We start from the raw sequence: 26,618 nt of genomic DNA, 5'->3' as shown, positions 1-26,618 counted from the left end.
CCTCCTTGAAAAAGATAATTTGATTTCAGTGGGTGCTTTCCTGGCATAAAGGTGAAATAAAAATAATTTAAATCTATCTTGAACTTATAAGCATTTTATTTATATTTTTGCTGTAACGTACCATTAAAAAACATGCATTCTTAGCAAAATACAAAATTAAATCTGCATTTTTAGCGTGAGCAGGTTTGCCTCTCTGCAGATCTGACATGTAATTTGGTCTTGTCTATTTCTATGGAGACAAGCAAGTGATGCAACAAGTTTAATGCAATTCAGTGGAATATTCTAGGCAAAGCAATACCATCTCACTCTGGTAGCTGACATTCCACTAGAAAACTTCCACGGGGCATGTTTTAAGTTTGTTTTTATCTGTGGTTTGGCCTCCCATGCCGCCTGTGTCTAGTGGGACTGACATGATTTGCGTCACTTGTCTTTCAACATCACCCAAACCCCAGTTACCCACTCACTTTTACACATAATCTGGCTGTGAAAACACACCACTGCCAGTACTTATCAACCCTGAAGCAGCCGGGAATCTTGCTTGAATTAGATCTGTAGACCACCTCTTCTCATGTGGGCATTAATTATAGTTTAGTGCAATGCGATACTCCTTTTATAGACTGTGGAGGCGCAGGCTTTGCTAATGTCTAGGGCTGTTTCTGTACGTTTGCTGGCTCTGGTCATTCATGTGCGGGTGTCCTCAAGGTTCGCTGATGTGAACACGTAATGAGGTGTGTTGGAGAAGCGCTGTACTGTAAAATCCTACTACACCTGAAGGCAGGATGTCAGCCAAACATATTTGGATCCATGTGTAGAATAATGTTTTTATCATACTTTGGAATGCTGCCGTTTGTTAATCTGTCACACAACTTGGTTATACAATGTTGTTTTGCCTCATGCCGACCTGAAAGGAATGACAAAGTACTAGGGGTGGGACAAGATCTCATACCACAAGATTTCACGAGACAAAATTGCCACAAGATTGTGCACACATTTTTTTTTTTATATAGGGATTGAGCAAAAAAGGGTTAAGTGCTGACAAGTTGCATTTTTTTGAGAAGTTGTAGTTGCAAAAAACAGTGTTACAAAGACAGCAAAAAGATGACATAACATCAATCATAACTGGTGAGTCCAAAATGCTGAACAGAATCAGTTCATTTATTTATGATGAATTATGTTAAAATCTCATCTCCAAATTGGATCTCGTCCCATCCCGACAAATTACTGATTAAAATCTTGAATTTTGGTAATCAAACTTGTAGTAGTATAAACAAAATGGTTGTAATTCATATTGTAAACATAACAATATGTCCACAGCGTGTTGGTCATACTGACATGAAATTAATAAGTGGCCAGAGGACTGATGATGTAGATAAAATGCATTTCTAGACATCAGAATTCTGTACCCGTTTAGGTTCAAGTAATAAATCATAAAGACCTGTCTCTCTGTATGAAGTCACCTCCTCTCTTCATTCCTCTCTTTCTCCCTGACAGACATCTTGGCTGTTTCCATAGTGATACAGTTGACCAGTGTGGCACATTTTTACTTGCTTTTTGTCCTCTACTGTTAATTCTGTTATAGCAGGCTGCAGATGGTACGTGGGTCATCCAGGACACGAGATTAGACAAGGGCATATGTGAGGCCTATGTAATTTCATAATAGCTGTGAATTTTAGCCACCACTCCTAAAAGTGTTGGGTTTTACATGTAATTTCCAAGAATGGCCTAGAGCTATCACAACAGAGATAGACGGAGAAACAGGACTGAAGCAGGAAGGAAACAGAAAGTGCTTCCTCTGTGCTTAGGACCCACCTTTTCCTCTGTACAATATGTCATTCTGTGTGGGAACAAGTGCAAGGCCAAAGCAGAGGAGAGGCCAAGTAAGATGGAGCTGTTACATAACAGTACATAACAGTACAGGGGACCACCACAAAATGAACTCTCTTGTGTAACAGAAGTGTGTAATCTGAAGGATGGTCGATATGGCACATATCAAATACCATATATCTATCTGTCTGAGCATTCCCACTTGACTCACCTGTCACCATTGGTGGAAAATAATGAAGTAAATGTAGTAAAGTACTGTACTTAAGTATACTAATTTCGGTATCTGTACTTTACTTAAAAGCATTTTAAAGTCAATACTTTTATTTTATTATTGTCTGAGACCTGCTGAAAAGACTGACAGTTTATTTTTAACACTTTCATAAATTGAGCAAACACAAATATACAAATAAAAACACCTAGAAAAAAAGAATCAAATCAATTGTTTCTGTTGAACAACATTCAACACAAATCTTTATCAAAATCACTACGTTTGAAGCTTTATAAGACCTCAAAGTCTACGCAAAATACTTTACTCTTGAAGTAAATTTTTAAACAAACTTTAATACTTAAGTATATTTTTTCATGTGATACTTTTTTTGCTCTGGTATCTGTACTTTTACTTAAGTAACAAAGTTGAGTACTTGTTCCACCACTGCCTGCCACATAGAGCATGAAGAATAGAGAGAACAGTATGTCTACCAGATATTTGCACTTTTTAAATCATATCTGCTGTCAGCCTTAGCTTCAGGAAAGTCCAGTATTTTGTTTAGGTCGACCAGCTGACACTGACACATTGTGATAAAAGGACACTGCATGAAACCAGGGAAACTTCGACATACATATATACATATGTACATAGGTAATAGATGGATAATGGGTTAGTATAATAGTAATGTCCTCTGCGGGTCAGCGTGTTGATGCTAAATTTGAGACTCATACTGGGCGATATTTGGTGAGAGGCTGACCAATAGGAGTGGATGACATGTGTCTGAGAGTGGAGCTACACTAAAGAGGGAAGCATTGATTACCTCTCTCAACAGATTGGCAAATTGCTCTACAATTATTGCTGCGTAGTTATTCCATTTTACACATATACAGTCCTCACTTTTGGGCAATGGACATAGTTTACCTTTTGTCTGGTTCCAAACTTTGTTTAAAGGTCCTACATTACGCAAAATTGACAACTGTGAGCTTTTAGCCACAAAAGGCATACCTGGAGTTGTATTTTGTTTCACTCACACCCGTTTGAGTACCGGTAACCCTTTATTATCAGTCTGTCTATGTCTCCAAATGCTCTGTTCCACCTTGTGATGTCATGAAGAGTTAGTTTTCAAGTTAACAGCTACATTTTACCTTTAGTTCGGTATTGATATTTGATTTGCAATTCCAGGGCTGAAATCATCCAAATGATTCTAGTAAAAGTGTTTGAAGTGTGGTTTCAGCTTGAGAGAAGAGCACAGCCTAAGTATGCAGGATTTGTGTGTTAAACATGTGTGAAAGAAACAAAACACAACTCCTTTTTGATGAGGAAACAACATTATAATATCAGAAAATAGCATTATATGGGCCTTTTTAAACGTGAAAGATTTAAGTAAATTCACTCCACACAAAACCACAGATTGCACAGGCACATTTTACACATTGACGTCCAAACTGGTTTCTGTATAGCTTTACGCCTGTCTGCTTTGTGCTGTATTGCTGCTTACGAAACACACTATTTTTACACATTCTTTCCACAGACTGCTGGTCACTGCTCCTTGTATTATCTTGTTTTCATGTTCCTGTCTCCCTCCTCTCTGTTTTTGTTTCTCCCTTTCCCGCGCCATCACTGTTGCATAACCGCATGACCCTTCGTCCTAATTCTTTTGGTATCTTTTTTTTGTGTGAGTTGCATTCTTTCTCAGGGTAAAGCACCATTATTTCTGCATTTACACTATCTTCTGAATAGATCCTCTCTTAAGATCTATATCAACACACACTATTTGACTGTTGGCTCATTGTTTGGCTTGGCAAGTGTCTTATCTCAAGCAATAATAGTTTGCTACTGTAACACTTTTTCTTGTGTATTTTGGTTGCATAACACCTCAATTTTAATATACGTGTAAACAGTGTAATTACACAGGAAGTAAAGTCTTAGATAAGGGAGTCTTGTGACAACATGTTCCTGCTGGATTTTTATTCAACGCTCCATGACGTGGTCTTCAGGTTGCGGTTTACTTTGAACCACTTAAAGGTATCTTAGCAGCGTATTTGGACGTTGGGGGATGATTCAAATTATAATGGTTACTTCTGTGTTGGCTTCTTTCCCAAATGTACACATCATAACAATCAACTCAATTTGAATATTTTTCACAAGTCACAAAGGTTGAAATTATTTAATACAGCAAAGTACCCTATTTCAGTCCAAACAGACACTAGTTTGTTTGTTATCTTGTGCCTTTAAAGGTCTTATTTTTTGCAAAATTTACTCTTATGAGCTTTTAGCCATGTTATAATGTTGTCGCCTCATCAAAAACATACCTGGAGTTATCATTCGCACATGTTTGAGCAACATTTTATTTTTATCTACATCTCCAAAGATCAAAATGCTCTGTTCCACCTTGTGATGTCACGGAGTAGTAGTTTTCCAAGTTAAGCTGCCTTTTACCTTTTGTTCAGTAGAGTTTGCCGATTCCAGGACTGAAATTAACCAAATGATTCTAGTGAAGCTGTATGGGGGCTAAAAACACAGTGGAGCACTTCCTGTATTACCACATGACATCACAAGGTAGAACAGAGTGTTTCCTAAATTTGCAGAGTTTGTGCGTTAAATGTGTGAATGAAACAAAACATAACTCCAGGTCTGCTTGTGATGAGGAAACATTATAACATAGATCAGAAAATAGCATAATGTGAGCCCTTTAAGCCCATCATTCACTTGTCACAAACTTTTACGCATTTTCGCAATAGACATCATTGTCTATTCTTTTTCATCTGCCAATCACAGACAAAGATCTGACCTGTTTGCTGAAGCTACCGTAAAGCACCGCTGTCTTAAAACAAATAGTACCGGAGGACTCCTGAGAGAGTGGTGTCTTTCTTCATTACTACTTCTTCATAACATAAAGTCTGTACAGCACATCTGGTGAAGACTGTCGCTCGTGTCCCTCCCGTCGCGCGCCTTTTCTTTCACTTTGATCTAGCGCTCTGTTCTCCTCGGGCTGTTCCCATTGTGTTGCTTTGTCCATCTGGGGCCTCGTTCCCATTGTACCATCGCTGCAACTGTTCGCTAAAGTCACAGATCATATTGCCATTCTTTTTTCTGAGACGGGATATCATTTCAGCTTGTATTCAATTCGCCCCCATTATCTGTGACATAATAAGAGTGTAATTATGATGTGAAAAATCAAACCTCCCATGATGGTGTACCAAGATTGTCTTTTGAGCTTGGCACTAAACAAACAAAACATTCATCTACCAAAGTCTGGTGCTGAGACAGTGCTGCTGGCCTGCTTCTTTTTTTTTTTTTTTATTGGTGGTTCCTTGGTCAATTGGCAACAACACTCACCCCAAATGTATTGAAGTGTATGTATTTAGGGCAGGGGTGTCCAAACTTTTCTCATTAAGGGCCACATATAAAAACACAGACAAAGCTGAGGGCCGATTGAGGGCCATAGACTGGTCGCCAATACAGTGAATACTTCAAATCTGTGTTATTATTACAAGTTAGACTGAACCACTAGACCTTTTATTCATGCTTACATCCTCAATGGGACACATTAAATATTTGATATGGGCTTGTTAAAGTAGATTTTCAGAAATGTACAGTAAAAAGTACTGTTTAAGGAAACATGGGCCAATTCAAATGGAAGCTTGAGGGCCAAGAAAAATTGGTCTGAGGGCTGCATTTAGCCCCCGGGCCACAGTTTGGACATGCCTGATGTCTGGGAGTCCCTGCTTAAACTGCTGTCCCCCTGACCCGGCCCTCGATAAGTGGAATAAAATGGATGCTATTTGTAGTTATTGTGGACTGAAACGTTAATGTGGGAGAGAGGATGTATCATTTTGTTGTTTTAACTTTAATCAAACACAGGCAGGTTTCAGACATGGGCAGGATTCAGGTTTGAGTTCAGTCTACACTGCCCAAATTATGTAATCTCATAGGACACTGCACGGGGGCTTAGTCTGCAGGCATTCTTCACCATTGTGCTGTGATAAATGTCTTAAGCAAGTAGGCCAATACAGTGCTATCTGTTGAATCCCTTGGTGACAGCTGTACCTCCCCCCCTCACTTTCTCTCTCCCCCTCTCCTCAGGACAATGTGGGCCGGGTGTGTCTGAAGGAAAGGGGTCGTGACGTGCTGGTTTTGCGGCGCGTGACGTCATCGGTGACATCACCATCGGACCGGCCCTCGCCCACCTCCACAGGCAACGGCTCCCGAGAAGACGACAGCAACAAGAGGTCAGTTCCCAGCTTTAATAAGACCCGTTAACACCCTGCTTCTGCTGCTGAGGTATAATTATGGGGCTCCTCCCAGCTTGTTGTTGGATCCTGTCTCTTTTGCTGAGTAGCAATCGCCAACGTGTACCGTGCAAGTCTCTGGTGTTAAGCTTGGGGGAAGTAGGGAATATAGTGGGCTGCAGTGATTCATCTGAATAATCATGACTAGTTGGCTGCTAAAATAATCATTGTTTACTCTGCAGATAACAAATTAATGTTTTTAAATAGTCAGACTGTAAGACATACTTAACTTCAAATATATTTACTTAATACACTTAGTACAATTCTCTATGGCATATTAGGAATTATTGTTTGACTTTGTTTGAATCAACTCAAAATAATCATTAAAAAGTTGATAGTTGCAAAGTTGATAGTTTAGTTCAGTTCATGTGACATTTGCAAACGAGCCGGCTCTTTTGAACGGCTCCTTAACATGAACAGTTGAAGCCGAATCTCATTTTTTTAAAAGAATAACCTAATCTTTCTAATCTTCTAATCTTTTTTTTTTTTTAATGCATTTTATGCTGATTAACAATGAACCCACACAAAAATCAGCACAGAAGCAGAGCAGGCAACACAAGTGTGAGCTTTGTGCAAAAAAACATATTTGGCATCATAAAAACTGTTATTATTATTGTAGTGCAATGGTTTATTTAGATTATGCATCATTTGAAAGAGTAAATGTGCACCCACTCTCAGTTTGAACCATTTAAACAGATCTGAGACTTGGTCATTTCTCTCTGTGATTAGTTTATAGATGAAATGAGTTCTTACATTGGCTTCTGTGATATGACAATGTCTAAATCCAGGCTCAAAATAGTTCTTTTTAGCCATGCATATGACTGAAAGGTTTATTCTGTATTCTTCTCTTTTTAATCTTCTCTTTTAATGTTAGTTTTATAATGATTATTTGTGATTATTAATGTTTTGATTTGTTGTATTCTGATTTTAATGTCTTTCTTATTCTGTAAAGCACTGAATTACTTTGTGTACCACGTGTGCTATACAAATAAAGTTGCCTTGCCTCTAAACACATATAAAAAAGAGCCAGTCATGTGAACGACTCTTTGACATGGACAGATCCAAAAGATTCAGATCCCATTAAAGAGCTGAAAATCACATCATTATTAATGCAGTTAGTGAAAAATGTTTTGCAAATGATCATGTGCAGTGTAGTTTCCAGTGTGCACTTTGTTTGAGCCAAGACCTAAGGCACAATGTAGTGGGGAGTGTCCGTGACAGGCAGGTTAAGTGGGTGTGTGGTTGTCTATTCTCTATCTTCAGTGAAAATCAGTTGAGTCTTGCAGCAGAGCTACTGTAAGAGCAGCCACAAAGCAGGACTCGTCCCTGAGGAGTTATTTTTTTTTACATTTACAAGGAACACAGCAGGCGTTTTTAACAGTTACACCTTCCTTTTATTGAAACTGAAATCTTAAACGAGGTCTGCCATGTCACACTGTCAAAATGAAGCTGGCTGAGCGTGTCACCCTGGCCGAAGCAGAGGAGGACTTAGATGAAGAAGGCAGCGACGACAGTTTTGATGTTCCTACTTTTAACGTGCCGCATTTACGTTACATTGATGATGAGGGGAAGGAGGAGGATAGAGCGGGAGCTTGGGGCAGCGACTGGAGAGATGGAGATGGTTGGTGTTTGAAGGAAGGCTGTTCTGATGATGACCTGCTGTCCCTCAGGTATGTGGTGGTGTCAGGAACGCCGCTCAAAATCCTGGAGCATCTTCTCAGCGACCTGCGGCTGGACGACCAGAGAGGAGCCCCGGAGAATAGAGAGAGCGGTGAGTAAACTGTGTTGGGAAATGTATTTGGAAAATATATTTAGTTGCAGTACACTGAATACCTGCTTTAAAATGTGTCATGTAACATATTCAGTTGGTCCAATCAGAGTGTTGTATTCTGAATATTAGATTACTTTCACTTAAAGTTGAATTATATTGTAGTGTAAAAAACAAACAAAAACGCTTTGTTTGTTTAACTGTTTGTTGTTAGTATGTATTTACCACAGATTAGAGCAGGAAAAAACACACATGGGAGAGCTGCATGGCATTAGAGAGAAACAGAAAAACAATCAGAAGCTAAATTTGCATTGTCAAATACTATTAGATCCGAACACTGGTTGTATGTTATATCTTTGCTTATGTGTTTAACAAAATCATTCACTATGTTATGTTGTAAGACAAGTTCCATCATGGCTTAAGAGACCTTTTTTTTATATTGTTTATATGGTGTTGCTATAAACCCAGCAATAATAACTTTGTGAGTCAACCACTGAGGCATGCACTTCTACTACGAGTCTATGCCTGTAAATATGAGGATCACACAAGAGGTAAAATTATTGACCCCAGGCCTTTTGCGCCTTCCACTGGTATCTTTGGAATCAATAGGTCAAACATGGTGTGTGGCCCTGCTCTAATTGTTTATCATCATTATGTAATCAGTGTGTGTCACACATGAGCACATCTGACATTAAAATCAAACCTGTTTGTTTGAACTTCTCCCTAAGGTAAATGTGGTAATTATATGATTAGCTAGGTGGATTTTCTTATCATAATGGCGTAGGGAAATATTATCGGAGGGTTTTAGCATATAAAAGTGTGCATATTATGTTTATGGGACTCTAGAGACGTCTGTCATCAAAGAACTGGACATTACAACAAGTAAATATATTTTAAATGTTTCCTGATAGGATGTAGTTTTACTGAACACTGCTCTTGCCTGTGTACATAATTTTAAGACAAGGAGTCTTTATGCATCAACTGCTCAGTGCCACCGGTTCCCAGATCTCCACTGGGAGCCATTCCACTGAATTGCAGGAAAGGAAGGAAGAGAGAGGAAGAATTGTAAGGAGAGCGAGAACTGAGGAGGTCTTTGTAAAGAAAATGTGCAAGAAAGAAGTGTTTTGTCAAATTGTAAATTGGAAAAATGCTTTACTTGTTATTGTTTTGTTGGTTATGAAAACATGTTTGCTTGTGTCTAGGGTTGTGCTTTACATCAGTGTGCCTTTTGAGCTGGCCCTAGCTCTTCTACACGTTTAACAGGCGCCAACATGCTCCTGAATAGAAGGCGATTACCCCAGCCACCCCTCCCCACATAAATGCAAAACAGTGCCAACATAAAACACAACAGTAGATTACAACGATTACTTTAGCACATACACAATTTTTCTTATTTCCTCTCTCCTCTCAAGAGATCACGTCCCGAAGGTCAAACCACAATGAGTTATTCAGCGGGGAACACGTGTGTGCCGGACTGAGTGTGTGTACAGCTCAGCGGGCAGATGCAGAGGGCATATGCTGTAGATGAAAATGGATATTTATCATCGCACTACACCGCGAAGGGGACAGGCATAGTGGGGGATTGGAACCGCCTGGAAAGAGAAAATGAGTTAGGGGGGTTTCCTTGTAGGAGGTGCAACCAATGATTGTTTCGTATGGAGAGAAAGATGAGAGGTAAAGGATGTTTACCTGAGACCTGGACCACAAAAAACGACCCAAAATATTTCTCCATAAATATTTTTTATTTCTTTAGAGGAGACAGTTGATCAAACTTTAATGCACCGGCCTGTGCTCAGTCTTCTATAATTGATTTCTTTGCTCTGTGCCCAACAGAACCATATTTGGGTCACACATTTTCCTGGGGAATGACTTTGACTCCCCACGCGCGCACACATCAGAGTGCCTTCACATCTCTGACAATGGCTCATTACCCATCTGCCACTGGGGCTGTTTGTGCTCGCATTTCTCCCATTCAACACCTGCTGGGTCACTCCTGCTGGTGCTGCCATGCATTAGCGTGTTGCACTCAGAGGGTTTTTTTTTTGCTCTGTTTTGGAAGTTTAAACTCTGTGGCCAAGTGCATTAGGTCTTCCTAAATCCTGCCAATATTGTATTTTCTAATGTTTGGCTGGGGGATAATTCATTCTGGACTATCTATTACATACTTTCTTGCATGTAAATCTTGTGCATTGCAAATATTTCAGTGGATAAGTGGCCATAAATGGTATTTTTGTGGAACATATTTATAAATAATAATGTGTTTGTATTGTATTTATACCAGAATGACACAACATCAAACATTACAAAAACAGGGTCACATCTGTTCAGTCATTTGTTAATCATCTTTTACACTTGAGGACAGGTAGAACTACGAAGTGTTTCCTGGAGGCTGGAGATGGTTATGTCTGCTGAGCTTCACATATGTTGATGACTGTGTAAATTAATGTGATTTCTACCAGACCAAACACTATGACAGAAATCTTTTCTTCATAACATAAATACTCACATTTTCCTCCCCATCTCAATTTCAGCCTTTGTCTGCTTAACAGCCCAAGGTCCTTTGCTAATCCTTTCCTTTCCTGTGTTGCAGAGATGCTGCTGGATGACTTCCTGTTGACTTACCTTGTGTTCATGTCCACACCGGACCTCTGCCAAGCACTATTGGGACAATATCCTTTCACCATCATAAATGCAGCGCTCTTCCTTTAGCCTTTAGTTGACTCTGCTTTACCTGGTTATGTCCTTGACCCCCTCCACCTACAGCAGTGCCCGCTGCAGGGGACAGGAGGAGGGCAAGGACGCCCTCTTCAGGAAGCGCAAAGTGCTACAGCTGGTCTCGCACTGGAGCAGGCTTTATAAGGACTTCCTCAAAGAGGAGGAGCATGTCCGCAGCTTCTTGAAGGTAATGCCACTAATTCTGCAAAATCCTGTCTACTCCAGTAGAGTCATGAAAATTAACATGATTGGTGGGAATTGTTAATTATACAAAATGTTTTCAAATAATCAAATTTATAACCCTTGTAAACTTTCGTTATAATTCCCTCTCTATATGACATTTTTATAATGTATTTTTTATAGCATTACATTAGCTCCATCAACACTGATATTAGTCATTGTCTTTTTCTTTGCCCTTTAATTGTTTATGACCTAAAAGCTATTGGTAGTTTTAAGCCGAATCAAGCAAATATTAGAATGTAAACATGCACAAACACCTCCATTGTGTAAAATGTTAATAGAGAAAATGAAATATGAAATGAAATGGTCAAAATGTTAAAATAGTTGCAATATACATTTACTTTGAACCCCTGCAAATTTCACATCATATAAAAGCAAACACGGGGCCTGCTCTCTGGGAACAAGCACAAAGCAAGCCATCACTTGTTTCTATGTAAAATGACAGCTCTAGTTTTATGATGCCGAGTTTCCATGGTAACTGGATGTGAGGGTTGGCATAGAGATTATCTGGTATGGAGTGCGTAACCCAGGTGATGGTTGCCTAGTAACAAGAGGAAGGATGATGGGGGAATGTGTTGTATTACCTTCTGATGTCAAAAACTCAGCTGGAAGGTGCCAAGTGTTACTGTAGAACTGTATATACATATGAATACAGTAAGAAGGATGGGCCAAAATCTAGAGTTTTGCCTGTTTTTTTTTTTTTGTTTTTTTTTATGTCACCATGTATTCTGTAAGCTGCAAGAACATTGACACATACTCACACTGAGATGCACATAACAGTGAACATTATATCAGTGAATGCAGAATCTGAATGAATCAATCTGACTAAGTACATTGACGGTCATCAACCATGTTTTGTGCCTCTTCTACAAAAACATGTGGAAAATTGTTGATTTTACTTAAAGACCCCATATTATGCCATTTTCTGATCTATGTTATAACATTGTTTCCTCATTAAAACATACCTGGAGTTGTGTTTTGTTTCATGTGATTATTCCATTGCTGGAATTTCTACTACAATCTCTACTAAACTAAAGATAAAAGTAGCGAGTCAATTTTGTGTATTAAAGGATCTTTAAATATATACCTTCTCTCTTCCCACTATAGACACTGTACAGATGTGTTTTGGAAGACTTGTACGAGTTTCCCACTCTGGAGAAAGACCTGAAAGAGTTCCAGAAGCTTCTCCGCCGAAGACAGTACGTGTTCCACCGAGTATCATTTACATTACAGTCTGCTCCTGCTAAACTAATGCTCTCTTCAATCTTTTGTTCAATACAGCACAGTAGACGATTGTCCTCCAAACCAAAAGGTAAGAAAATATTAAATTAATATGGTTCTATGTCGTAATGGCCTCTGTACAGTATGTATGAATGTGTGTGCCCACAGAACCCTGGATTATATAGTTATATAAGTATTTAAAGGGCCTATATTGCGCTATTTATATATATGTTATATATGTTTTTTCATCACAAACAGACCTGGAGTGCGTTTTGTTTCATTCACAGATGTTTCACACATAAACCCTGCATAGTTGGGCATTAGCAGTTCTTCTCTCGAACAGGAAACACTCTGTTCCACCTTGTGATGTCATGTGGTAATACAGGAAGTCCTCCACTGTGTTTTTAAACTCTATACACCTTCACTAGAATCATTTGGACCATTTCAGACCTGGAATTACCAATCTCAGGGATCTGTAAATTTGAGAAGTACAGCTTCATGACATCACAAGGTGGAACAGGGCATTTTCAGCTTAGGAGATGTAGATAAACTAATAATAAATGGTTACTGTGAATGAAACAAAACACAACTCCAAGTATGTTTGTGAGGACAACATTTGAACATGACTTAAAGCTCACAAGAGTCAGTTTTGCGCAATATAGGACCTTTAAGACCTAACACAATGCAATACTCCCATAACACAAATAAGTGGAAGAAAATGTATGATTTGTGCCTAAAGTCTACATATAATGAAGTATTTATGTTTATGTTCTCGCCTTCATCCAGAGTAAACAAATGTACCAACAACTGAGTTTAAAAGAAAACAGTTTGCATCACCGAAGTCCTCCGATCGAAAACAGAGAGGGTGAGTAATGAGCATTCATACAGACTCTGCCTAGAATTGCATAAAATTGTTGATGACAGCGTGTGCATAATTTGAATAAGCATATGCAGATTTGCTAAATAGCTCTCTTGTCTCAGCACTTGAGAAATCCTGTTTTTTTTCTTCTCCTCTGTTGTAGTGATTTGCTGTGTGTATGTGAGCCCCGACTCCTACTTAAGCATCCAAACACACCCTTTGCTTGAGGCTCACGAGCTGCTGAGGATCGTCTCATTGAAGCTGGACCGCGCAGACGAGGAGATGGTGCTGGCGGTGGTGTCACACAGTGGAGGTACACACTCAGTAATGGTTCAGACTCCCTGTTGTGAAAGCTCATTTTCTACACTTTTGACTTCCATTACGACTGCCATTTGTCTGTGTGCATCTGCAGAGCGAAGAGTGTTACAGCCCAGTGACTGCGTCTACTCAGAGTCCTTAACCCCACAGGGGAAACTGGTGGCCTGCCGCAGGAGTCTCACTGAAATACTGGTGTGTACCTTTTGTCTGTCTCTGTCCCAAACTGCAAAGGCTTCAGTTGTGTGTCTCTATCAAGAATTGAAATGCAGCGGTGGAAGAAGTACTCAATGTTGTTACTGATGTAAAAGTACAGATACTGGAACAAAAAATATTAAATAAAAAGGTATCACATGAAAAAAATCTACTTAAAAATATTAAAGTACCAATTTAAAAACATACTTAAAGAATAAAAAAGTAAAAGTATTGCATTTTGATCTTTTTTCTGTTTTTATTTGTATATTTTTGTTAACTCAAAGTATGAACGTATTAAAGATAAATCCCTCAGCGTTTTCAGCAGGTCTCAAACAATAATAAAAAAAATACTTTTACTTTTCAGTTCTGTTCAAAAATGTACTTCAGTAGAAAGTCCAGACACCTGCTCACAGATGTAGAGAAGTAAAAGTTAAAAGTATCCACCTTAAAATGTGCTTAAGTAAAGTACAGATACCTAATTTTTTTTTATTTTTAAATGTACCGTACAATAGAGCTGCACAATGGCATGCAAAAACATCACAAATATTGGCAGAATGCAATAAGAAATATGGAGAAAATAAAAGTTGCGATAACAGAAAATTCTACATCTGACAAAAATGTACTGTTTACTGCTTATTTACTGTTTAGGTAAAAAAATTGAAAAGTCAGATTTTAGTCAAGATTTTTCCTAATTTAGCCCTGACATCAGCATGGTTTAGTCTGTGTTAATTTTTTTTTAGACTAGAAAGTTACATATTTTTACCATATCATGCAGATACTGTGCAAGCCAATTTTGTGTGGTTTTAATGCTCAAAGGTGTATAAAATCTTAAGTATTAAGTTCTGTTGCACTTGCCCCGATTAAAGTGTAACTGATATTTTATACAATTGCGGTAAATAATACGCCGCACCTCCCCACCCTCCAGTCTTTCCATTGTATTTGCTTGTATCTTGCCAAAAGTGCTTCCTACTGTATGCTATAATCTTTCTAGTGTGGTGTGCGAGTGTACTGACTTTGCCAATAAAAGGCCAGATAAAGTTGCACGTTTGAACCCTATTCTCTGTAAACGCTTTTGGTTAGTGTTGCACATGTATTTATAACTATGTGTTTTGTGTGTGTGTGTGTTTAGCCTCCACTGACAGACTGCACTGAGCTCAGCAGGAGGCCCGTGCGTCTCTTGGGTATCAATACATGGGACGTGGCAACTGCTCTAACTCACCTAGACTGGACCCTCTTCAAATCTATTCATGAGGTACTACTTAAGACGTCAGCGCACACACAGCATCATAAGAAATTCATAGATACAAGACGTCGCTGGAACAGGCATTAAATATGGAAACACTATAAGATTTGCTAGATCATGAATACAGAGAGTGTGCCCATAGATAAGTGGCTGTCAGGAAGAGCAGTCCTTATATAAGTAGAAAAAGTAATTGAATTTTTATTGTTTGATTAACCTTACCATAGCGTTGTCAAACCTATCTACAACGTGACCTACATTTTATTAAGATTTCAATATATTTTAACAGTGTGTTGTTTGCTCTCCTCTTGTAGCAGGAGCTGGTGTACTACACTCTACGTCGCGGTCCTGGTTCTGGCCACACGGCAGCGCTGTCCGTCTTGCTGCAGCGCTGTAATGAGGTTCAGCAGTGGGTCATGTCTGAAGTCTTGATGTGTGTGTCACTCAATAAGAGAGTCCAGCTGCTCAAGAAGTTTATAAAAATCGCCGCTCAGTAAGTTTTCTTCTTATGTGTGCAATTATAAAACATAAGCAACCGATATCTATAGAGGTGTTCAATGTTTTTACAGCTGTAAAGCCCAAAGAAACCTAAACTCTGCGTTTGCCATCATTATGGGACTGAACACAGCAGCTGTCAGTCGACTCAACCAAACCTGGGAGGTAGGCATGTAGTCGCATTTTAAAGAGTTACTGAAATGGAAAAAAATAACTTTCAAATTCAAATTTCAATACTGATTTCAACACCACAGTGAACATAAAAAATAAAAAATAGATGGCCATTTTCAGTAGTAATATCTTTGTCTCATACTAGTTCTGATATTGTTCAAGCGTTTCCAGTGTCAATACTGAAATGAGTATCCAATTTTGATACTAGTTTTAATATTGATTAATACCTGGGTATCAGTACTGCCCTCCAGTAAACATGTATGACTGTATATTTCCAGAAATGTCCTGGGAAGTTTAAGAAGCTTTTCTCTGAGTTGGAGCTTATTACGGTAGGTCTTTCATTGTTGCAGCATTTATAAGATATTATACTACTAATAATTTCTAATTCTAATATTTTCTGCTCACTTTTTGATTGGGACTCAGGATCCATCCCTTAACCACAAAGCCTATCGAGATTCCTTCAAGAGGATGAAACCTCCGAAGATTCCCTTCATGCCACTTCTTTTAAAAGGTATTACCAGACGTATAATGTAATCAAATAATATACTTTTATAATGTGCCTTACCTTTTACTAAGAATGTGAACTTTCTACTTGTAGACATCACCTTTATCCATGAGGGGAATAAAACCTTTCATGACAACCTGGTCAACTTTGAGAAACTGGTTTGTTGATTCACTTGCACTTTCCCTCATTCACCTATGTGCATTTTTTTGTGTCTTATTGAAAATACAATTTGTCTTGCAGCATATGATTGCAGACACGGTGAGAATGATACGCCACTGTCAAAGCGACCAGCCAGGTTAGTCATTATCATGCACAATGTTCATTTTTAAGAATTCTACTGCCATCTGCTGTTCGGTTAGAGAAATGTGTTTTAACAGTTTCCAAGCAACCGTTTTCAGGTGATCTCCAGCGTTTTCTAATCTCTGAGGCCATTGTTTTAATGGTGTTTTCCTTGTGTATCTTGTCTCTTTAGGTAATGAGGTCATCGGCATGGACAGCCCAGAGGTGAGGGCCAGCGTTCAGTATCTACACATTATTGACAATCAACAGACGCTATTCGAGCTCTCGCACAAACTGGAGCCTCGTGCCTGATCGCCCCTTATAAAAAAGCAAGGGCGCCGCATTACCGGCCGCCTGTGGGTGTGACAAAGGACGCTTCACGGGGCAATATGGAAAGTCCCACTACCAGCAGAGTTGCCAAGCAGACAATGGGAAGACTATTGTTGTATCTGAAGGCTTAATAACACTAGAAGAAAATAGACTGAAAAATATAAATATGCTGTGTCTATTGTCAACAAAAAGAAATTCTGCACAGCCACAGATTTTTGCCAAAAAGAAGAAAAAAAAATCTAAAATCGTGTAATTCCTTTGTACAGTATCTTTTTGACTGAATAGGCCATTGTTTTGTGCATTTGTGACTTATTTATTTAGTCTGTTCTGCAGCTGAATACTTTTTTGTTTTTCTTTTTTTTTAAGTGTCGTCACTGTTCAAAGGCCCAGCCATTTTTCAATTGTAAATGCTTAACTCCTGCCAGTCGGGATTTTGATGTTTGTGTTAGTTGAGATCACCATATCTGCAGTGCACCAAATCTACTATTCTTAGGGTCAGTTTATACCACGAACGATCCCTTTTACCACTATTTTGAATACTAGTTTACAACATTGTTGAAACACACGCTGATAATCTGTAATCCCTCAGTCATCCAGGTATGATCCATAGCTTCTCCCTTCAGATAGATATAAAGTAGTGTCCACCAGCAATCTGACCTGAAATGAAGAGCAGCGAAACATCTTCACCCCAAAACTTGTCCAGTTTACAGAATTTACTTTTTCTTTTGCAACATGCTGATAATCTAACCAAAAGAACAATTACACATTTTGCTACTATAGACATGCTTGCTATCAAAGAATAAAAAAAACAAAACAAGTTATAGTGATTATGATCTGTTCTCCTTTTTACTTCTTTGCATTATTTCTTCGCAGTGGTTCAAGAGTTTATGCAGTAATTTACAGTTTTGGGCATAATATGAACCTGAAAAATGTCAGTTTTGCTTGGTTTCTGTTCACTAACCTAATCCCCACCCCGTATTGTGCCAATGTTCTGCTGCTTCAACATATGTAGCTACTATGTTTTAGTTTTTTATATTTTTCCTTTTTACAACACAGTCTGTCTCAAGACGATATGAAGAGTGAATGTGCAATACAGGAATATGTTTTATGATCACTACTATTTTCGTAAACCGTTCAAAACGTAGAGCCATTTTCTTTGTAAATTATGTTGACAGTTGAGATATTTCATTGGTGCCGAAAACGTTGCGTTTTACAGTGTTATGAGCAAGATTTCATTTATGGGCTCAATACAGTAGCTTCTGTTTACTTTTCACAGGCCAATTACTCCATTAAGTTACAAACCTACATAACAAAGTAAAGACACTCAAGTAACTTAAAGTACATGACCGTACATTTGTATTCAGAGCTTCATGAACGCATTTGTAACTTTTTATTTATTGTAATATGTTTATTTAAGTGGCAAGTTGTCTAGATTTCTATGCCATGTTTGATGCTTTTTATCATGCAGGAGTGAACCAGCCAAAAGGTCCATCTTGTAGAAGCCATTGTCATGTGTAAAGTTACTTTTTTTAATGCAATGTTGTTTTAAAGCTGTTCGCATGATAAAGAAAACACAGTGTCTACTGATTGAGAGAGGACATAATGAAGGCTTTGTACTACTGTAATATTCATGTGTAAATAAACCCTCAGTTATGTTATTTATCTGTTGTACACGGAAAAATGTTGACGACAAAGCAATATGTTCCCCTTGTGTCCCTCCACCTGGTTTTCTAAATGCAGCATTTTACTATGTGAAAATTTTACTGAAAATTAATAAATTATAGGTTTTATGTGACAATGGCAGAAAGTTGCTCTTGTTTTTTCTCTCTTGTGATCAAAAGGTTAGGGACTAGGGTTGGGGTTTAGGGTTGGGGTAGGGTTTAAGGTCAGGGGCTGTGGACAATATACAAATGTAATACATTTCTTACTTACAAAGGTGCAAAACGTTCTGTTCTCCATGCAGCAGTGGCCATATATCACACTAACTAAGGGAAGATAACAGCTATGTTCTGGTAAATTTGGTTAAGGCTACATTTCTTATCTGTAGCCCCTTTTATCTCAGGAATGTGTGACCCCCACCCCCCCACACTCTGGGAGGCTTATCAAACACTCACCTTGTTTGACTTTGCTTTAAATTTCTTATCGATAGAATGTGTAACCCCCAATCTGGGAGGGGTAAAAAACAGTGGTCCAATCTCACCTTGTTTAGACTCCACTTTAGTCACTACTCACTTGACTCTGCTCTAGACTTTGTTTTGAATTTTGCTGGACACTAATCTGATTGTATTGCTGTAACCGACAATGAAGATCTATAGAATGATCCCTGTGCCTCTGTGTCAATTCTTCATGCAACAGAACAGAAACCGACAGGGCTAGAGTTGGGCTTTAGGGTTAGGGAGTAGGGTTGGGGGTGGTGTAGGGGTTTAGGATTGGGGTTTAGGGTTAAGGGCCATGAATGTCCTGATGGTTGTGTAAAATAAGACCATGGTAAACAAACATTACATTTGAAACGTATTAAATGAGTGTGTTTCAGAACTTTGACAACTGGGCAAACAAATGTAGGTCACTAAATTTAGCAGTGTGTGCTCACCTGCTTAACCTCACATCCACATCTTCCACTCGCTCTGTTGCATTAAAAACAAGTCCAAAAGTCATTATTGGTACACAGACTACAGACTACAGAACACTTTCGGGATACTCCATTCATTGAACCATCTTCGTCTAGATTGTTATCAATGTGTCAAGCTTCACTGAGATAATCCTGAGACGAGTAAAGAAAATGCTTGAATTATTGTTAATATTGTCACACCTGTTTCTGATTAAACAACTGCTGCTTCTTATCTTAGTTAATTTGTCTTGGCACAAAATAACAGCACACAGCCCATTTCATGTTCAGTATAAAAATAACCACTTTTACCCTTTCTGCTCCTCTTGCTCTGCTCACCATGCAGTTGTCCAGTGTCTCCCTGCTGCTCCTGGGGGTGTCCCTGGGTCTGGCCTCTCCTTCAGAGCTCTGTGAAGTGAAGCTGGAGCGTGGGGACTGTCCCATGTTCTGGTTCAGCTTCAACGGTCGCTGTTATAAGTATGTGGCAGCTCATATGACCTGGGCCGACGCGGAGCTGCAATGTGTGTCCCAAAAATCCAACCTGGCATCGATCCACAGCCTGGAAGAGAACAACTTTATTCAAACTATGATTCAAAGTTACCATCCAATGCAAAGCAACACCTGGATTGGACTCAGCGACCTCCACAAGGAAGCTGCTTGGATGTGGTCTGATGGGTCACCGGTGGACTTTGAGCTGTGGGGTAGTGGACAACCTGACAATGCAGGAGCCCTTGAAGATTGTGTTGCACTTAACTTGGAAGACGAAGCAAAGTGGAATGACAGCAGATGTTTCAATACATTTCCGTTCATCTGTGCATCACACAAACTGTGTGTCAGTAACATTTAATTCCCAAATCTATTACACATGTGAAAAAAAATAAAATAATCTTTGAATGATATGCATGTGTATTTGTTGTCTTATAGTTTATTTAGTGAACAGTCATTTTTCTGAAATAGCATTTTCATTAAAAGTATACCTGCAATATCAGTGTCATTTTCTTGTCTTTGGGTGAATTAACTTATAAACATTCAATTATTCCACTGCTCTGAGCAGTAGTACTTCAGAGCTTCATGAAGTGAAGCTGGAGTGTGGGGACTGTCATGTTCAGCCCATGTTCTGGTTATGGCTATAACGGACTGTGTTACAAGTACGTGGCCCCTCCTTTGACTTGGGCTGATGCAAAGCTGCAATGTGTGTCCCAGGACGCCAACCTGGTGCCCATCCACAGCGTGGAAGAGAACAACTTTGTGAAGACTTTGATCCAGAATTTTGACCAGAATCAGGGAGAAACTTGGATTGGACTCGGTGCCATCCACAAGGAAGGGACGTAAAACTCTGAGCTGACCTCTTTTCAGGTTTAACAAAGTCTGAGTTTGGACTAAAGATGCTTCTTGAAACAGGGCCATAAAAATGAAAAAGTGCATTGACTATCACTGTCTGTTAGATGAGAACTGCACTGTATGAAATGTATCTATAAGGGACTATTTCAAAAACTGCCAGAACACCTCACCTGCATGTCAGTCATTGATACCTAAACATTTAATACCAGATCACATGACTGTATAAGGTTAAGGACAAGCCGCACCAAAACTGAGACGGGAAAGAGGCTTTTAACTGTTTTGCTTCACAAAAATGGAATACACTCCAAGGAAAAGCAAAACTCGATAAATTGATGACACAAATGTAATTTAATAATCTGGTCACAAACTTGTATACACACACCTGCTCCTGTTTTTAATGTTTTATATGGACTTGTTTGTTTTGTTATTTTTTCTGTTTGTATTGTATTGTAAATTGGGTGTCCATGAAAAAGAAAGTCCAGGTGCTCTCACTGGGTTCCCTGTATAAATAAAGATAAATAAAAATAAATTAATCTGCCAATTATACAGCATGTATCAACATTGTAAATACACAAAAACACATGGGCCATAGTAAATATTATGAACCGTAATGAACTACGTTTATGCTTAAGTGACAGGTTACTGAAGCTCAATTACAACTTCCTCATGACTTATCAGAAATTGATTCAAAGTTAGCTCATAAACATCAGTGCTTGATTACATGTTTTTCAACCTTTTATTATTTGTGTTGGCACAAATTAGGTCAAAGTCTACTACATACTCAGCCTATAAAATACCTCTCACAGTTTGGCTAACCATTATCATTTGAGATGAACACCATGCAGTTCTTCAGCGTCTTCCTGCTGCTCTTGGGTGTGTCCCTGGGTTTGGCCGCTCCTTCAGAGCTCCAAGAAGTGAAACTGGAGCGCGGGGGCTGTCCCATGTTCTGGTACAGCTATAACGGTCGCTGTTACAAGTACGTGGCCACTCATACGAACTGGGCTGATGCAGAGCTGCAATGTGTGTCCCAGGGCGCCAACCTGGTGTCCATCCACAGCGTGGAAGAGAACAACTTTGTGAAGAATTTGATCAAAAATTTTGATCACAAACAGGGAGAAACTTGGATTGGACTCAGTGACATCCACAAGGAACAATACTGGATGTGGTCTGATGGTTGGCCACTGCGTTTTCAGTTGTGGAATAGCGGAGAGCCTAACAATGTTGCTGGAAATGAACACTGTGTGGTGATCAACTGGTCTGCAGAAAAAAACTGGAATGATTTCCGTTGCTCAGAAAATGCTCCGTCTGTTTGTGCAACACGTAAACCTGTGTGTTAACATCCTGTTTTCAGTTCTGTGATTTAAGTGTGTTCCAAGAAAAAACAATCATGATAAATAGAAAGAAAATAAAACATATGTTGGTCTATATTACAACTGTTGCTGCTGTTTATTTTTACATGCTGTTATCAATTGCAACTACAGTACTCACAGGCCATGTTTCAGGAAGCCCAATTACCTCTGGGTTTAAGAGTTAACTCAGGGTTAATCTCTCCTGAGATACAAACACAAACTCAGTGTTTTCTGTTTCACTAAAAAGGCTAGAAGACTTTGAGATCGTAAACCTTGAGGTTAACAGAAGACACAAGGCTTTAGTCCTATTTCACAAAGTGGGTTGAACCACCAATGAGTTTATTTCTTGACTCGAGGTTATCCAACTCAGACAAGTCCCACTCAGCATTTCCTGTTTCAGAAAACAGGTTTGGAGTAGATTTAGACCACTCCAAGTTTGTTCACTTGAAGTTTAGCTAAGGACAGAAGCCGTTATCAGTGGATTCCAGAAGAGAGGATTCACGATGGCAACAATAAACCAGAGAAGAATTAGAGAGACAGAGGGACCAGGAAGTCATCTGACTGTGGACAGGTTAAATTCAGGTTTGATTTTAAAATGGGGCGTTAAGTAATACTTCAATAAATAATTTGGATGATGCATTAAAACACATTATTTATTTATTTTTCACAAATCTCAATAAATGTTTTAAACTTAAATTTTTAAACTTAAAATCACTTTACACACCATCACTTTGCGTATGCTGCAGTAAAAGGTCTGATATTTACTTCAGCATTTGGAGTGTAGTAATGTACTTTTATATGTGACATTAAATGCATCAACAACCAGTAAGTACATTTATTGATTTATTGTTTTTCCTAATATCAAGCTCCTAAACCATCCATCCATCCATTTTCTTCCGCTTATCCAGAGCCGGGTCGCGGGAGCAGCAGTCTAAGCAGGGACTCCCAAACTTCCCTCACCCCAGACACGTCCTCCAGCTTCTCCGGTGGGATCCCAAGGCGTTCCCAGGCCAGCCGAGAGACATAGTCCCTCCAGCATGTCCTGGGTCTTCCCCGGGGCCTCCTTCCGGTGGGACATGCCCAGAACACCTCCCTAGGGAGGCGTCCAGGAGGCATCCTGAGCAGATGCCCGAGCCAACTCAGCTGGCTCCTCGCAACATGTAGGAGCAGCGGCTCTACTCCGAGCTCCTCCCGTGTGACTGAGCTCCTCACCCTATCCCTAAGGGTGCGCCCAGCCACTCTGCGGAGGAAACCCATTTCAGCCACTTGCATCCGCAACCTTGTCCTTTCAGTCATTACCCAGAGCTCATGACCATAGCTCCTAAACCTGACCAAACTAATTTAACAAGTTATCATAAGCAGGGATTTGTGTTGTATAATAAATTACAAATTGAAAAACAAGACAACAGGGAATCTAAACCCAGCACCCACAACGGGTGTGTCTGAAAAACTACAGAGAATTTTCAGACAGTATGAGATTCCTGTCTTTTTCAAACCCACAAACACTTTAAGACAAAAACTGGTTCACCCAAAGGACAAAGCGGCTTGGATGAGCAGTTAAATGTCTTCACTCTTACAACGATTTGTCCATTTGACAGATTTAAACTTTGTCTTTTTACATTTTTTTTGTTTGAACTACTATGATATTGTTGTAGTCTTATTCAAAGTCTGGATTAACCCTAATAGTGGTCAAAATTTAATTGATTCTATATAATTCTATATAATGTGTTGTATGTTGCTTAATTGTTTAATTGCAGTTTTACAACAATTAAACAATCTAATGCTAACTTACATACATTCAAGGGCATCTTGTGACGTTGAGAGGACCCAACACAAAGCCTTGAGGCACACCATTTTCAAGGATTTTTAAATACTTCTATAAAATTGCATAGTAATGTAGCCATTAGTACTTACTGCCTCTTCCCACATGCTCCATTGGTCAGTCAGGGTCAAACACTTCTATAGATCATGGCTAGAGGAATAATAATTTTCTTTAAAAGACTTAAAAACCAGGTTAAAACATTTATTGCCGAGAAAAGATCTAGAGACATTGTGGAGAGTGATTGTCAATCTAAATGTGGAGGAAGATCGTGACAGCGCCCATAAAACTTTCTTGAGGACCTTTTCAGAAGTGACTTATTTAGAATTGCTGTGCACACAACTTGGTATAAGATATAAAAATTCTATCCAATTCATTTTGATGAGGCACCAAAATGAAAAAAACAACAACACATTTTCTTGTTTGGAAGACAGTGCAGATAAGGTTCTTGTTCATATGTTTATTATATTTGGCAATGAGTAGTAAGCTAAGCAATATCTAACCTCCCTCTCCATTTTATAAAGTTCCCAAATGTTAGGGTTAGAGCAGTATTTGTGGTACAACTGTACAACTGATCACTACATTAAACTACACTAAGCAATTCTACACTAAAATAATTGGTATCATCATAATCATTAGCCTTAAACAAGAATATTTGATTTGTTTGTATTTTTATTCAGTCTAGTCTCTTATTCATTTCCTAATTTGTGAATTTTGTTTACTGACAATAAAACTTTTATTCTGATTCTGAAGAAGAGGTGTTGGAACCCCCGACCTCAGGTTTTAACTTTATTTCCCATAATCCTGTCCATGCACCTCTTTATATAAATTGCATTGAGAGCAAACAAATCATATCCCGACATCTTTTAATAAAAAAAAAAAAAATGTCTTTAAAATGATAGCTAAAATTACGATTAACTGCCTATGACACAAAATTTACCAGAGCTCAGTACAATGTAAAAGTAAATGCTCCATAAGTCTTGTCGCCCACGCATTGTTCACGCTGATGTAGTGCAGAGAGCTGTAATAAATTATGCTTGTAGTGAAAACACAAGCTCTCAAAGATAGTTCAGACCTAAATTACAATGACAATTACATGACTGAACACAGCACACAGGACTGCAATATTTTAAAACATTACAGCCCCCCAGGTTAGGGGCTAGGGTTGGGGGGTGGGGTTAAGGGTTAGGGGCTAGTGTTGGGGTTTAGGGTCAGGGACTGGAGTTGGAGTTTAGGGTTAAGGGCTAGGGTTGGGGTTGAAGTTGGAGTTTAAGGTTAGGGGCTAGAGTTGTGATTGGGGTTTAAAGTTAGGGGCTTGGGTTGGGGTTTAGGGTTAGGGGAGAAAAGTGGAATGACAGCAGATGTTTCAATACATTTCCGTTCATCTGTGCATCACACAAACCTGTCTGTCAGTAACATTTAACTCCCAAATTTATTACACAAGCAAAAAACAATAAAATAGTCTTTGAATGACATGTATGAGTATTTGTTGTCTTATAGGTTATCTAACATACAGTCATTTTTCTGAAATAGCATGAGCATAGCATACTCATTAAAAGTATGTCTGCAATGTCAATGTCATTTTCTTGGGGTGAATTAAATTATAAACATTAAATTATTCCATTTATGTGAGCAGTGGTACTAAAGAGCTCCATGAAGTGAAGCTGGAGCTGGATAAATAAAAGAAAAAAAAAAGAAAAAGAAAGAAAGAATCAAATCTACCAATTATACAGTGTGTATCAACATTGTAAAATACACAAAAACACATGGGCCATAGTAAATATTATGAACCATAATGAACTACGTTTATGCTTCAGTGACAGGTGACTGAAGCTCAATTACAACTTCCTCATGATTTATTGGAAATTGATTCAAAGTTAGCTCATAAACATCAGTGTTTGATTACATGTTTTCTAACCTTTGATCATTTGTGTTGGCATAAATTAGGTCAAAGTCTACTGTATACAAAGCCTATAAAATACCTCTCACAGTTTGGCAAATCATCATCAATCTGCTTTTGAGATGAACACCATGCAGTTCTTCAGCGTCTTCCTGCTGCTCCTGGGTGTGTCCCTGGGTTTGGCCGCTCCTTCAGAGCTCCAACAAGTGAAGCTTGAGCGCGGGGACTGTCCCATGTTCTGGTACAGCTATAACGGTCGCTGTTACAAGTACGTGGCCACTCTTATGACCTGGGCTGATGCAGAGCTGCAATGTGTGTCCCAGGGCGCCAACCTGGTGTCCATCCACAGCGTGGAAGAGAACAACTTTGTGAAGAATTTGATCCAGAATTTTGATCACACTCTGGGACAAACTTGGATTGGACTCAGTGACATCCACTTGGAAGGGGCGTGGATGTGGTCTGATGGTTGTCCACTGCGTTTTCAGTTGTGGAATAGCGAAGAGCCTAACAACAAGCTAGGAACAGAACACTGTGTGTTAATTGTCAAAAATTGGAATGATTACTTTTGCTCACAATATGCTCCTTCTATTTGTGCAACACGTAAAGCTGTGTGTTAACATTCTGTTCTCAGTTCTGTGATTCAAGTCTGTTCCAAGACAAAAACAATGATGATGAACAGAAAGAAAATAAAACATATGTTGATCTATGATAAAACTGTTGTTGCTGTTTATTTTCACATGCTGTTTTATGACTGTGTCCCTTGTGATGCCCTTACGGGGGTGATCCAGGTTGTATGGGGTCCGGGGCCCTTTGCTAAGGTCTGTCCGGTCCCTATATGATCGGAGCAGGAGCTGTGCTTGCATTGCCGGCAGTAAGTCAGACCGGTTCTGGATGCATGTTGGACTCTACCAGGGTTGCCGTTTGTCACTGATTCTGTTCATTGTATT

The 26,618-nt window shown here is 39.1% G+C and overlaps 4 protein-coding genes across 4 annotated transcripts in view; all 4 read left to right on the top strand.

The window, feature by feature from the left end:
• rapgef5a (Rap guanine nucleotide exchange factor (GEF) 5a) overlaps positions 1 to 18,464 on the top strand; it is a 40,975-nt gene extending 22,511 nt beyond the window's left edge. Inside the window, exons 10-26 of the mRNA XM_033975478.2 lie at positions 6,119 to 6,264; positions 7,995 to 8,095; positions 10,683 to 10,761; positions 10,850 to 10,994; positions 12,155 to 12,246; positions 12,329 to 12,359; positions 13,055 to 13,133; positions 13,291 to 13,440; positions 13,540 to 13,637; positions 14,767 to 14,889; positions 15,192 to 15,370; positions 15,447 to 15,537; positions 15,822 to 15,872; positions 15,967 to 16,054; positions 16,142 to 16,206; positions 16,289 to 16,343; positions 16,521 to 18,464. Coding sequence (XP_033831369.1) covers positions 6,119 to 6,264; positions 7,995 to 8,095; positions 10,683 to 10,761; positions 10,850 to 10,994; positions 12,155 to 12,246; positions 12,329 to 12,359; positions 13,055 to 13,133; positions 13,291 to 13,440; positions 13,540 to 13,637; positions 14,767 to 14,889; positions 15,192 to 15,370; positions 15,447 to 15,537; positions 15,822 to 15,872; positions 15,967 to 16,054; positions 16,142 to 16,206; positions 16,289 to 16,343; positions 16,521 to 16,639 — 1,692 coding nt within the window. The 3' untranslated portion in view covers positions 16,640 to 18,464. The remainder of the gene's footprint in view (positions 1 to 6,118; positions 6,265 to 7,994; positions 8,096 to 10,682; positions 10,762 to 10,849; positions 10,995 to 12,154; positions 12,247 to 12,328; positions 12,360 to 13,054; positions 13,134 to 13,290; positions 13,441 to 13,539; positions 13,638 to 14,766; positions 14,890 to 15,191; positions 15,371 to 15,446; positions 15,538 to 15,821; positions 15,873 to 15,966; positions 16,055 to 16,141; positions 16,207 to 16,288; positions 16,344 to 16,520) is intronic.
• Positions 18,465 to 19,590: 1,126 nt separating this feature from the next.
• LOC117378855 (ladderlectin-like) lies at positions 19,591 to 20,124 on the top strand. The gene has a single exon (XM_033975547.2). The coding sequence runs from the start codon at positions 19,603 to 19,605 to the stop codon at positions 20,107 to 20,109; it is 507 nt and encodes a 168-aa protein (XP_033831438.1). The 5' UTR covers positions 19,591 to 19,602; the 3' UTR covers positions 20,110 to 20,124.
• Positions 20,125 to 21,442: 1,318 nt separating this feature from the next.
• Positions 21,443 to 21,940, top strand: LOC117378856 (lactose-binding lectin l-2-like). The gene has a single exon (XM_033975548.2). The coding sequence runs from the start codon at positions 21,443 to 21,445 to the stop codon at positions 21,938 to 21,940; it is 498 nt and encodes a 165-aa protein (XP_033831439.2).
• A 3,853-nt stretch (positions 21,941 to 25,793) lies between these two features.
• On the top strand, positions 25,794 to 26,385 carry LOC117378857 (lactose-binding lectin l-2-like). The gene has a single exon (XM_033975550.2). The coding sequence runs from the start codon at positions 25,794 to 25,796 to the stop codon at positions 26,286 to 26,288; it is 495 nt and encodes a 164-aa protein (XP_033831441.1). The 3' UTR covers positions 26,289 to 26,385.
• The last annotated feature ends 233 nt before the right edge of the window (positions 26,386 to 26,618 follow it).

This window comes from Periophthalmus magnuspinnatus, chromosome 11 (genome assembly GCF_009829125.3).
Source record: "Periophthalmus magnuspinnatus isolate fPerMag1 chromosome 11, fPerMag1.2.pri, whole genome shotgun sequence".
Classification (NCBI taxonomy): Eukaryota; Metazoa; Chordata; class Actinopteri; order Gobiiformes; family Gobiidae; genus Periophthalmus; species Periophthalmus magnuspinnatus.
This window is presented reverse-complemented; position numbering and strand designations above follow the sequence as displayed.